Below are 14,121 nucleotides of genomic sequence, written 5' to 3'. Positions count from 1 at the left end.
AAATTTACCTATAACATTACCTGAAATAAGAGAAGTATGTCCATGTGGCTAAAGCAGCTACTTAGGAAATTCAACCCTTCCTTAAAGGTTCAGGAAAGCTCCCTGGCCTGCCCACTTTGCTCTCCGTCACCATACTTGCCCCTCCCCATACCTGAATGATCAACTATTTATATATACAAGGCCTGCATACTTACTGCTTCATCATACTTTTTCTGTTTTATATAAGATCTTGCTTTTCTTAAAATGTTGATCTGTTTAGAATCAGAAAGCGAGCTACAAAAGAAAAAAAATGCTTTAGGTTTAAAATGTTTCTTCATTTTAATCACATTTTTTCTTGATTCTTTGCTTAATTGAAAATAAAAAGATGGTGAAAATTGAGTAAAGAAAGACAGAAAGAAAGAAACAAACTCTGAGCCAAATTGTATCACTGCTGGTTATCTGAACTCTTCCAAGAAATAACTTATAAATTAAATTTGGTTTTCTTGACTCAAAGTTTCAACTGCCAAACTCCACTTATGACAGTCATACAATACATCATTGGAAGAAATGTAATGCTCTGGCTAACACAGAAATTCTGATTAAATCAATGTAATTAATGGAACAACAAATGAGTGGTCTGAGTTACAACACTCAGCTCTCTCATGCTCATGGTAGACACAACAGACAGGGCAGATTCACTACGGTGCTTTGTACCCTTGAGCCAGACAGGGCCTGACAATTTTCATTATCTAAGAGATCTGAGCAGAGCTTAACCAACAATTAAAGTTAGTGAATAATTTGAATCTATTTGCTATTTTTGTATTACACCATATACTTTTTTGGTTTTCCTATCTTGCATTTCTCTTTCCACCATTTCCCTGTCCTTGTTTTACCACAGTAAAAACCTTAAATACAAAGGAGAAATACTCCTAATACTGCATAAGTAATTTTTAAATAAGTATATTTAAACACAAAATTGAATATATACTGCTTAACTAGCATCTACATTCCTAAAGTGAATACCTTTACATTTTAAAAGTGTAAAAAAGTTATTTAAGGATATATTAGGTTGGATCATTTGAAATTTATGTTTTTATATGTCAAAAACTACCAAATTAAATTTTGATAATTTCATATGGCTCAATAATCACTTGTCTTCTTTCTACTTGGTTTCAGCAGCTTCTAAAGAGATGAGACGGAGACTTTGTAGAAAGTTCATCTTTTAAGCAATGTTATTAGTTTGGGTGGGTCACAGACATCTTTCAGAATCTGAAACTTGCTCTAGAAAAATAAATAATCCAAAATCTTACATATAATTTCAGAAAATTCAAGAACCCCAGAACTCAACTATGAACTCTCTACAGTTCTATAGAGGCTTGATTAAGAATATGTGCCTACTCCAAGGGATCCCAGATCTTGCAACTCATGGGAACCCAATCACTTTGTCAGATTGTAGGAAAATCCTCCACCCCTGGACTCAATGGGATGTGGAGGAAAAAGGTACCAGGAAGCAAGAATACATGAAAGAAAAACAAATTACTTCAAACTGTTGCCATGATCCAGTTCTCTGTCCTTCAGACACCACACATTTTGGAATATCTTCCTAGAAGTCTTAGAAATGGAATTACTGGGCCAAAGGGCACAGGAATTCTTTGAAGGCTACACCTAAGATAAATTTTCAGAAGTTCTATAAAACCCTTCTAAGTTGATCTTCCTTCCCCTTGCTCTAATCCACTCCACTTCCTAAAATACTGATTACGTCTTCTGATATACTTGAAATTGATATGGGTATATTATTGTCTACTTCATCAATTCTAAACGTCCTGGACTACTGATGACCATCTCCTTCTATTCTACTTAATTTCCCATTATCCCAAATATATACTTTCAGTTATAAAATGGTTAAGCTCTTCATTCTTCACCTATCTTGCATTCACGTCTGAGTTATTGTTCATAAAGATCCTGCAGTCTCTGCTTTCCAAAATCAAATCTTATCATCCTTTATGGTCTACTCCAAATCTCACCTCACACCATTAGCACTTTAGTGTGGTCTCATCATCAATTTATTTCTCTTCAATTAAATTTTAACCTTCATGAGGGCCACTAATTATTTACATTAATATCAATAATACTCAGCAAAGTGCAAAGCACATAAAATGAATCAATAAATCTTAATTGATTAAAATGCTATAAGGAGAGGAGCTTCAAGATGGCGGAAGAGTAAGACGTGGCGATCAACTTCCTCCCCACAAATACATCTGAAATACATCTACATGTGGAACAACTCCTACAGAACACCTACTAAACACTGGCAGAAGACCTCAGACCTCCCAAAAGGCAAGAAACTCCCCACGTACCTGGGTAGGGCAAAAGAAAAAGGAATAAACAGAGACAAAAGAACAGGGACGGGACCTGCACCAGTGAGAGGGAGCTGTGAAGGAGGAAAGGTTTCCACACACTAGGAGCCCCTTCACGGGCGGGAACTGCGGGTGGCGGAGTGGGGAGCTTCGGGGCCACGGAGGAGAGCACAGCAACAGGGGTGCGGAGGGCAAATCGGAGAGACTCCCGCATAGAGGATCGGTGCCGACCAGCACTCACCAGCCCGAGAGGCTTGTCTGCTCACCCGCCGGGGCGAGGGGGGCTGGGAGCTGAGGCTCGGGCTTCGGTTGGAGCGCCGGGAGAGGACTGGGGTTGGCAGCGTGAACACAGCCTGAAGAGGGCTAGTGCGCCACAGCTAGCCGGGAGGGAGTCCCGGAAAAAGTCTGGACCTGCCGAAGAGACAAGAGACTTTTTCTTGCCTCTTTGTTTCCTGGTGCGTGAGGAGAGGGGATTAAGAGCGCTGCTTAAAGGAGCTCTAGAGACGGGCATGAGCCGTGGCTATCAGCGCGGACCCCAGAGACTGGCATGAGATGTTAAGGCAGCTGCTGCCCCCACCAAGAAGCCTGTGTGCGAGCACAAGTCATGATCCACACCTCCCCTCCTGGGAGCCTGTGCAGCCCGCCACTGCCAGGGTCCTGAGATCCAGGGACAACTTCCCCGGGAGAACGCACGGCACGCCTCAGGCTGGTGCAACATCACGCCGCCCTCTGCCACAGCAGGCTCGCCCCACACTCCGTACCCCTCCTTCCCCCAGGCCGGGGTGAGCCAGAGCCCCTGAATCAGCTGCTCCTTTAACCCCTTCCTGTCTGAGCAAAGAACAGACGCCCTCAGGCGACCTACATGCAGAGGCGGGGCCAATGCCAAAGCTGAACCCTGGGAGCTGTGCGAACAAAGAGAAAGGGAAATTTTCCCCAGCAGCCTCAGGAGCAGTGAATTAAATCTCCACAAACAACTTGATGTATCCTGCATCTGTGGAATACCTGAATAGACAACAAATCATCCCAAATTGAAGAGGTGGACTTTGGGAGCAACGATATATATATTTTTTTCCCTTTTTCTCTTTTTGTGAGTGTGTATGTGTATGCTTCCGTGTGTGATTTTGTCTGTATAATTTTGCTTTTACCATTTGTCCTAAGGTTCCGTCTGTCCGTTTTTTTTTTGTTAGCACTTCTTATCATTGGTGGATTTGTGTTTTTGGTTTGGTTGCTCTACTCTTTTTTTTTTATTACTTAAAAAAAACTTTTTTTTAATGATTATTTTTTTATTTTAATAACTATTTTATTTTATTTTATTTATTTATTTTCTCCCTTTTATCTTGAGCCTTGTGGATGACAGGCTCTTGGTACTCCAGCCAGGTGTCAGGGCTGTGCCTCTGAGGTGGAAGAGCCAAGTTCACAACATTGGTCCACAAGAGACCTCCCAGCTCCACATGATATCAAATGGCGAAAATCTCCCAGAGACCTACATCTCAATGCCAAGACCCAGCTCCACTCAACGATCAGCAAGCTACAGCGCGGGACACCCTAAGCCAAACAACTAGCAAGACAAGAACACAACCCCATCCATTAGCAGAGAAGTTGCCTAAAACCATAATAAGGCCAAGACACCCCAAAACACACCACCAGACGTGGACCTGCCCACCAAAAAGACAAGATCCAGCCTCATCCACCAGAACACAGGCACTACTCCCCTGCACCAGGAAGCCTACACAACCCACTGAACCAACCTTAGCCACTGGGGACAGACACCAAAAACAAGGGGAACTACGAACCTCCAGCCTGCGGAAAGGAGACCCCAAACACAGTAAGTTAAGGAAAATGAGAAGACAGAGAACCACACAGCAGATGAAGGAGCAAGGTAAAAACCCACCAGACCTAAAAAATGAAGAGGAAATAGGCAGTCTACCTGAAAGAGAATTCAGAATAATGAAAGAAAAGATGATCCAAAATCTTGGAAATAGAATGGAGAAAATACAAGAAATGTTTAACAAGGACCTAGAAGAAACAAAGAGCAAACAAACGGTGATGAACAACACAATAAATGAAACTAAAAATTCTCTAGAAGGCATCAATAGTAGAATAACTGAGGCAGAAGAACGGATAAGTGACCTGGAAGATAAAATAGTGGAAATAAATACTGCAGAGCAGAATAAAGAGAAAGAATGAAAAGAATTGAGAACAGTGTCAGAGTTCTCTGGGACAACATTAAACACACCAACATTCGAATTATAGGGGTCCCAGGAGAAGAAGAGAAAAAGAAAGGGACTGAGAAAATATTTGAAGAGATTATAGTGGAAAACTTCCCTAATAAGGGAAAGGAAATAGTTAATCAAGTCCAGGAAGCACAGAGAGTCCCATACAGGATAAATTCAAGGAGAAAAATGTAAAGACACATATTAATCAAACTATCAAAAATTAAATACAAAGAAAACATATTAAAAGCAACAAGGGAAAAACAACAAATAACATACAACGGAATCCCCATAAGGTTAACAGCTGATCTTTCAGCAGAAACTCTGCAAGCCAGAAGGGAGTGGCAGGATATATTTAAAGTGATGAAGGGGAAAAACCTACAACCAAGATTACTCTACCCAGCAAGGATCTCATTCAGATTTGATGGAGAAATTAAAAGCTCTACAGACAAGCAAAAGCTAAGAGAATTCAGTACCACCAAACCAGCAATTTATAACAAATATTAAAGGAACTTCTCTAGGCAGGAAACACAAGAGAAGGAAAAGACCTACAGTAACAAACCCAAAACAATTAAGAAAATGGTAATAGGAACATACATATCGATAATTACCTTAAATGTAAATGGATTAAATGCTCCAATGAAAAGACACAGACTGGCTGAATGTATACAAAAACAAGACCCATATATATGCTGTCTACAACAGACCCACTTCAGACCTAGAGACACATGCAGACTGAAAGTGAGGGGATGGAAAAAGATATTGCATGCAAATGGAAATCAAAAGAGAGCTGGAGTAGCAATTCTCATATCAGACAAAATAGACTTTAAAACAATGACTATTACCAGAGACACAGAAGGACGCTACATAATGATCAAGGGATCAATCCAAGAAGAAGACATAATAATTGTAAATATTTATGCATCTGACACAGGAGCACCTCAATACATAAGGCAAATGCTAACAGCCATAAAAGGGGAAATCGACAGTAACACAATCATAGTAAGGGATTTTAACACCCCACTTTCACCAATGAACAGATCAATCAAAATGAATATAAATAAGGAAACACAGGCTTCAAATGATATATTAAATAAGATGGACTTAATTGATATTTATAGGACATTCCATCCCAAAACAACAGAATACTCTTTCTTCTCAAGTGCTCACGGAACATTCTCCAGGATAGATCATATCTTGGCTCACAAATCAAGCCTTGGTAAATTTAAGAAAATTGAAATCGTATCAAGCATCTTTTCCAACCACAATGCTATGAGACTAGATATCAATTACAGGAAAAACTCTGTAAAAAATACAAACACATGGAGGCTAAGCAATACACTACTTAATAACCTAGAGATCACTGAAGAAATCAAAGAGGAAATCAAAAAATACCTAGAAACAAATGACAATGAAAACACGATGACCCAAAACCTATGGGATACAGCAAAAGCAGTTCTAAGAGGGCAGTTTATAGCAATACAATCCTACCTTAAGAAACAAGAAACATCTTAAATAAACAACCTAACCTTACACTGAAAGCAATTAGAAAAAGAAGAACAAAAAACCACCAAAGTTAGCAGAAGGAAAGAAATCATAAAGATCAGATCAGAAATAAATGAAAAAGAAATGAAGGAAACGATAGCAAAGATCAATAAAACTAAAAGCTGGTTCTTTGAGAAGATAAACAAAATTCATAAACCATTAGTCAGACTCATCAAGAAAAAAAGGGAGAAGACTCAAATCAATAGATTTAGAAATGAAAAAGGAGAAGTAACAACTGACACTGCAGAAATACAAAGGATCACAAGAGATTACTACAGGCAACTATATGCCAATAAAATGGACAACCTGGAAGAAATGGACAAATTCTTAGAAATGCATAACCTGTGGAGACTGAACCAGGAAGAAATAGAAAATATGAACAGACCAATCAGAAGCACTGAAATTGAAACTGTGATTAAAAATCTTCCAACAAACAAAAGGCCAGGACCAGATGGCTTCACAGGTGAATTCTATCAAACATTTAGAGAAGAGGTAACACCTATCCTTCTCAAACTGTTCCAAAATATAGCAGATGGAGGAACACTCCCAAACTCATTCTACGACTACCATCACCCTGATACCAAAACCAGACAAAGATGTCACAAAAAAAGAAAACTACAGGCCAATATCACTGATGAACATAGATGCAAAAATCCTCAACAAAATACTAGCAAACAGAATCCAACAGCACACTAAAAGGATCATACACCATGATCAAGTGGGGTTTATCCAGGAATGCAAGGATTCTTCAATATATGCAAATCAATCAATGTGATACACCATATTAACAAATTGAAGGAGAAAAACCATATGATCATCTCAATAGATGCACAGAAAGCTTTCAACAAAATTTAACACCCATTTATAATGAAAACCCTCCAGAAAGTAGGCATAGAGAGAACTTACCTCAACATAATAAAGGCCATATATGACAAACCCACAGCCAACATCGTCCTCAATGGTGAAAAACTGAAACCATTTTGTCTAAGATCAGGAACAAGACCAGGTTGCCAACTCTCACCACTATTATTCAACATAGTTTTGGAAGTCCTAGCCACGTCAATCAGAGAAGAAAAAGAAATTAAAGGAATACAAATTGGAAAAGAAGAAGTAAAACTGTCACTGTTTGCAGATGACATGATACTATACATAGAGAATCCTAAAAATGCCACTGGAAAACTACTAGAGCTAATCAATGAATTTGGTAAAGTAGCAGGATACAAAATTAATGCACAGAAACCTCTGGCATTCCTATACACTACTGACAAAATATCTGAAAGAGAAATTAAGGAAACACTCCCATTTACCACTGCAGCAAAAAGAATAAAATATCTAGGAATAAACCTACTTAAGGAGACAAAAGACCTGTATGCAGAAAACTATAAGACACTGATGAAAGAAATTAAAGATGATACAAATAGATGGAGAGATATACCATGTTCTTGGATGGGAAGAATCAACATTGTGAAAATGACCGTAATACCCCGAGCAATCTACAGATTCAATGCAATCCCTATCAAACTACCACTGGCATTTTTCACAGAACTAGAACAAATGATTTCACAATCTGTATGGAAACACAAAAGACCCCGAATAGCCAAAGCAATCTTGAGAAAGAAAAACGGAGCTGGAGGAATCAGGCTCCCTGACTTCAGACTATACTACAAAGCTACAGTAATCAACACAGTATGGTACTGGCACAAAAACAGAAATATAGATTAATGGAACAGGATAGAAAGCCCAGAGATAAACCCATGCACATATGGTCACCTTATCTTTGATAAAGGAGGCAAGAATATACAGTGGAGAAAAGACAGCCTCTTCAATAAGTGGTGCTGGGAAACCTGGACAGCTACATGTAAAAGAATGAAGTTAGAACACTCCCTAACACCATACACAAAAATAAACTCAAAATAGATTAAAGACCTAAATGTAAGTCCAGACACTATTAAACTCTTAGAGGAAAACATAGGAAGAACACTCCATGACATAAATCACAGCAAGATCCTTTTTGACCCACCTCCTAGAGAAATGAAAACAAAAATAAACAAATGGGGCCTAATGAAACTTCAACGCTTTTGCACAGCAAAGGAAACCATAAACGAGACAAAAAGACAACCTTCAGAATGGGAGAAAATATTTGCAAATGAAGCAACTGACAAAGGATTAATCTCCAAAATTTACAAGCAGCTCATGCAGCTCAATATTAAAAAAACAAACAACCTGGGCTTCCCTGGTGGCGCAGTTGAGAGTCCGCCTGCCGATGCAGGGGACACGGGTTCGTGCCCCAGTCCGGGAAGATCCCACATGCCGCGGAGCGGCTGGGCCCGTGAGCCATGGCCGCTGAGCCTGCGCGTCCGGAGCCTGTGCTCCGCAACAGGAGAGACAACAAGAGTGAGAGGCCCACATACTGCAAAACAAACAAACAAACAAACAAAAAAACCTAATCCAAAACTGGGCAGACGACCTAAGCGACATTTCTCCGAAGAAGATATACAGATTGCCAAGAAACACATGAAAGAATGCTCAACATCATTAATCATTAGAGAAATGCAAATCAAAACTACAATGAGATATCATCTCACACCAGTCAGAATGGCCATCATCAAAAAATCTACAAACAATAAATGCTGGAGAGAGTGTGGAGAAAAGGGCACCCTCTTGCACTGTTGGTGGGAATGTAAATTGATATAGCCCCTATGGAGAAGAGTATGGCAGTTCTTTAAAAAATTAAACATAGAACTACCATACGACCCAGCAATCCCACTACTGGGCATATACCCTGAGAAAACCATAATTCAAAAAGAGTCATGTACCACAAGGTTCATTGCAGCTCTATTTACAATAGCCAGGACATGGAAGCAACCTACGTGTCCATGGACAGATGAATGGATAAAGAAGATGTGGCACATATATACAATGGAATATTACTCAGCCATAAAAAGAAACGAAATTGAGTTATTTGTAGTGAGGTGGATGGACCTAGAGGCTGTCTTACAGAATGAAGTAAGTCAGAAAGAGAAAAACAAATACCGTATGCTAAGACATATATATGGAATCCAAAAAAAAAAAAAAAAAAGGTCATGAAGAACCTAGGGGAAAGATGGGAAGAAAGACACAGACCTAATAGAGAATGGACTTGAGGACACGGGGAGGGGGAAGGGTAAGCTGGGACAAAGTGAGAGAGCGGTAATGTATATATGGTATACACTACCAAATGTAAAATAGATAGCTAGTGGAAAGCAGTTGCATAGCACAGGGAGATCAGCTCGCTGCTTTGTGACCAGGTAGAATGGTGGGATAGGGAGGGTGGGAAAGAAGGAGATGCAAGAGGGAAGAGATATGGGGATATATGTGTATGTATAACTCATTCACTTTGTTATAAAGCAGAAACTGACACTCCATTGTAAAGCAATTATACTCCAATAAAGATGTTTAAGAAAATGCTATCAAAATATTGCAGACCTAAAAAAGGAAGAAAAATAAAAGAATGTACCTTGCTATTCTTAAAGCACCTAACAATTTGCTAAACTAAATAAAAAAAGGGAAAAAAAGCTTGTCCGGAAATAAATTACTTAAGCTAATTTATGTTCTCAAGTGAAGTCTTAAAAAAAAATAAGAAACATTTTTAAAGAGAAATACTTGTTACATTACATTAAATATATATTTTATATGAAATATTACATTATATATGGAGTATTAGAAACCATGGTCAGTCTAATTTATATTTTTCTAAATGGACTCTATAAATTTAGGGACATACCAAAGGTTCAGAATGTGTCTGGAATTCATCAAAATGTTCTATACAAACCTCATTGTTGCATTATGACATTAAAGACTCTTATAAACGTGTTCCCCATGTAATTTTTTTAGTTTTCCATAAGTTGAGAACGACTGCAAAATAAGTCTTAGTATCACATATTTTAAACATAAAGTTTTGTGAAAAATAAAAAGTCCAGAATATAAGGTACAATATTTTAACATCCATGTAAAAAAGATAAAACAAATAACAACCAAAGAAGGGGGGTTGGCAAGGGAGTAATCAAAGGAGTAATGTATACAAATTAAAATGAATAACGGGGAGCTGCACGTGCCAGTGCTGGTAAATCTTGAAAATCATACTGAAGGGAAAAAAAGAGAATTGTAGAAAAAAAAAATTGGTAGATTTTAAACATAGGGATTCAATTATATTACACCACTTTACTTCTTAAGAAAAAAAGAGGATCTAAAGAAATATGGTAAAATGTTAACATTTTTAAAACCTGGATTGTAGGTACAAGGATTTTTGTTATAGTCTTCATTCTTTTCAGTGTGTTTGAATAATTTCATAATTAAAATCAAAAATATGTTAGCCAAAGGGATATATACATACACATACATAGGTACACATGATATATATATAGACAGATACATAAGAAACTGCAGCTACACCTCCAGGAACAAAGACTGTAAAGACTGGAACACACCAGGCACGGGAACTTTTTATTATCATCTGTGTGACTTTTATTGTGAAGATGTATTACTTTTTTTTTTTTCTTAATTCATTTATTTTGTTTTATTTATTTTTGGCTATGTTGGGTCTTCGTTGCTGCGTGCTGTCTTTCTCTAGTTGTGGCGAGCGGGGGCTACTCTTCATTGTGGTGTGCAGGCTTCTCATTGCAGTGGCATCTCTTGGTGAGGAGCACAGGCTCTCGGCGTGCAGGCTTCAGTAGTTGCAGCACACGGGCTCAGTAATTGTGGCACACAGGCTTAGGTGCTCCGTGGCATGTGGGATCTTCCTGGACTAGGGACTGAACCCGTGTCCCCTGCATTGGCAGGCGGATTCTTAACCACTACACCACCAGGGAAGCCCCAAGATGTATTACTTTTTCATTCACATTTTACTAACCAGATTTTTTAAATAATTAAAACATTAAAATTTAACCATAGTTTCTGGCTATGATGGAGAAGCTTTGGCATACCAATGCTCCCACCAGGAACAACCAGAAAGCCTGATAAAACAAAATTAAAAATAAATTTGAAGGTACTGGAGAGCTAGCAGATCCTTGATGGTCTTGAGACCATCAAGAATTGAAGGGTTTGGACCCTAGAAAGAAATCACACAGAAAATTGTAATCCTTAGGGCATCCGTACACAAGGAAAAAGGCTGAGAATTTGGGCAGATGGCTGCTGCCAGGATGTAGAGAGTCCAACAAAGCCTTTGGCAATCTTATCAGACTGTAAAGATAAACATTAAGGTTTGCAGCATCCCATGAAGCCGGGACTTGAGGACCCAAAAGAGAATAAAAATAAGAGAACAATATACAATTTTCATTCTGGATTTTTTAAAAAAAGACATGAAAAGAAGGTTATCTGGAATTACTTAAACTAATTTAATACAGATTCTGAAGTGAAGTCTTAAGAAAAATGAGAGAAGGAATTTTCATAAGCAAGAATTTATATATGGAGAACTCAGATAAAGAAACAGAGGCCAAGTGCTGGTAAGAGGGAAGGTGAACTTTACACTCGGCTGAATTCTTCAGCTGTTTAGGACAAGAGGACAAGAAGTTGGGGAGAAAGCACCTGAAAAGTAGGACAGTAATCTCAAGATATATGAGAGAGAAAATCTGATGTTTAGGAGGCACCTAAGAGGAAGGGCTCTAGCTAACACAACAAGCTTCAGCTGAGATCCCTGGGTGGCTCCACTCTAAGAGCAGACACAAACCAGTGGGAAGAAGAGACAAAGAAACAAACTGCAACACAGCTTTGAGTCAGCTACTGCTCTGCGCCTGTCAGAGGTTAAGGTAAGACCTCTCCAGAGAATGAGATAATCCAGAGCTTCTAAAACTTTTAATGTACAATGATAAGGGTTCATTTAAAAACTACCAGACTCAACAACAGGACCAACTGACAAAGGACAACAGTAACAAACTCACAAACAATATGGTTATTGGTGTTATCAAGTACAGACTTTAAAATAATTGTGGTTAATATATTCAATAATGGAGATAACACAGAAAATTGCACCACGTATCTGGAATCTACTTTTTACATAAATTGAAATAAAAATCCTAGAACTGAAAAACAAGTGATAACTGATAGCCACAAACTAGACAAAGCAAAAGAGAGATTTGGTATATCAGAAGATAGGTCAATAGAAAATATCTTGCCTCAACCTTGAAGAGCAGAAAGAAAATACAGAAAAGACCATTTAAAAAATCAACCATACACATCATTGTGAACAGGAACATATATATATATATTTCTCCTGTATATATACACACACACACACATATATATATACACACATAATTGGAATCACAAAGAGGGAGAAGAGAGAGAATTTGGCAGAAGTAATATTTATGATAATAGCAATGCAACATTTCTACATAGTAATTTGTACGAAAATTTTTCCTCTATTGACAAAATCTTTTATATTGAAAACATCAAGTTTTAAAAGAATCTATTATCAACATGTTGTTTAACTAAAAAGCAAAAGAGAAATAAATATTAATTGTGCACATTTCTTTGCTGTGATTGCTATTGTTTCATCTTTTTTCCATAGTTATATGAACACTGTAGAAGAAACTAAACCATGTTTTAGAATTATCAAGACTTTCAGCATTTTTTCAGGGTGAACTAGTGTTTGGAGGGTGAAATCTCCTTAAAATGCTATGCTTAGAAGTATTATATATTCTTTACTCAGGTTTTTATTACAAAGATATTTCATTTGCATTTACAAATGATATTTTAGAGATACCTAATGATACCTACTCCATTCCTTTTTAGAATATCTATTTAAAGGAAAAACTATATCAAGAAGACAAAGACAGAAAAAGCAGGAAAAAAAAGTATTTATAGAATAACTTGTACTCCTTTAGACTGACCAATGATGTAGAATCTTATCTTTCATGTCATAATAAAGTAAATGAATATTTTCCAATATAGGTATGTGATGTATAAAAGTTACTTTTTAAAAAAATATTTATTTATTTTTGGCTGTGTCAGGTCTTTGTTGATGCACGCAGGCTTTCTCTAGTTGTGGCGAGCAGGGGCTACTCTTCATTATGGTGCGCGGGCTTCTCATTGTGGTGGCTTCTCTTGCTGCAGAGCATGGGCTCTAGGTGCGCGGGCTTCCATAGTTATGGCTCGCATGCTCTGGAGTGCAGGCTCAGTAGTTGTGGCATGTAGGATCTTCCAGAACCAGGGCTCAAACCTGTGTCCCCTGCATTGGCAGGAGGATTCTTAACTACTGTGCTACCAGGGAAGTCCCCAAAGTTACTTTTTTAAAAGAAGAATTTCGGGTTTGAGGCAGAAAATTACATTTTTAGTAAATAATTAGTAAATCAGATGGATGAAGTGGTAGAAAGATTCACATTAAAACAAATATTTAAAATTTGGTCCAAGGGAGGAATTTTAATCCATATCAGACTAAAAGAAATAAATATATTAAAAAGAATCAAAGTATCTTTTGTCATTTTAGTAGAAAATATTAAAATATTCTGTTAAAATTTATTTCAGTTCCCTGAATTTAAATAGTGATTTTTAAAGAAAATATAACAGATGTTTTGGCTTCTATTGGCAAGGTACAATATCTCCTTCCCATTTTCATTTTTTTCTAAAATATCTCTTAAGAGTCTTCTCTTGTTCTTTTCTCATTTCATGGAATTTTTTTCTTTTAATGTTTTTCTTATCTTACTTTAGTCTCTATACACACTTTTCAAATAGAAAGTGTTTTTTCCTCCTTTTTAAGGTACTTTCAATGTAGCCAAACTATACTTTTTCTAGTCATGTAGCTCCACCTGCTGGTCATTCCTTGGCATAGACTCAGGGTCCATTAGACCCAATTTTAGTTTTGAGGGTTTTTTAAGCAGTTCTATTTGTCATAATGAATATTTCATGATTTTTATTCTTTCTTAGAGGTCTTTAAAATATCAAAGGTAAAATTTACTTATTTTTTAAATAATAGGATAAAATAGGATATGCAATTACCCTATGGATCCATTGGACCCTTTTACAAGTCTAAGATATGTTACAGGATCTTAGCA

General features: G+C 37.6%; 1 protein-coding gene across 9 annotated transcripts in view; it reads right to left on the bottom strand.

The window, feature by feature from the left end:
- Nucleotides 1–14,121, bottom strand: part of PIGN (phosphatidylinositol glycan anchor biosynthesis class N) — a 110,763-nt gene that overhangs the window by 62,925 nt on the left and 33,717 nt on the right. For 8 of the 9 annotated variants that reach the window (XM_060121069.1, XM_060121068.1, XM_060121066.1 and 5 more), the window contains one exon: nucleotides 195–273. The exons of the other annotated variant lie outside the window; for it this stretch is intronic. In XM_060121069.1, the coding sequence (XP_059977052.1) occupies nucleotides 195–273 (79 nt within the window). The remainder of the gene's footprint in view (nucleotides 1–194; nucleotides 274–14,121) is intronic. 9 annotated transcript variants of the gene reach the window in all.

Source organism: Lagenorhynchus albirostris, chromosome 14 (assembly GCF_949774975.1).
Source record: "Lagenorhynchus albirostris chromosome 14, mLagAlb1.1, whole genome shotgun sequence".
NCBI lineage: Eukaryota > Metazoa > Chordata > Mammalia > Artiodactyla > Delphinidae > Lagenorhynchus > Lagenorhynchus albirostris.
This window is presented reverse-complemented; position numbering and strand designations above follow the sequence as displayed.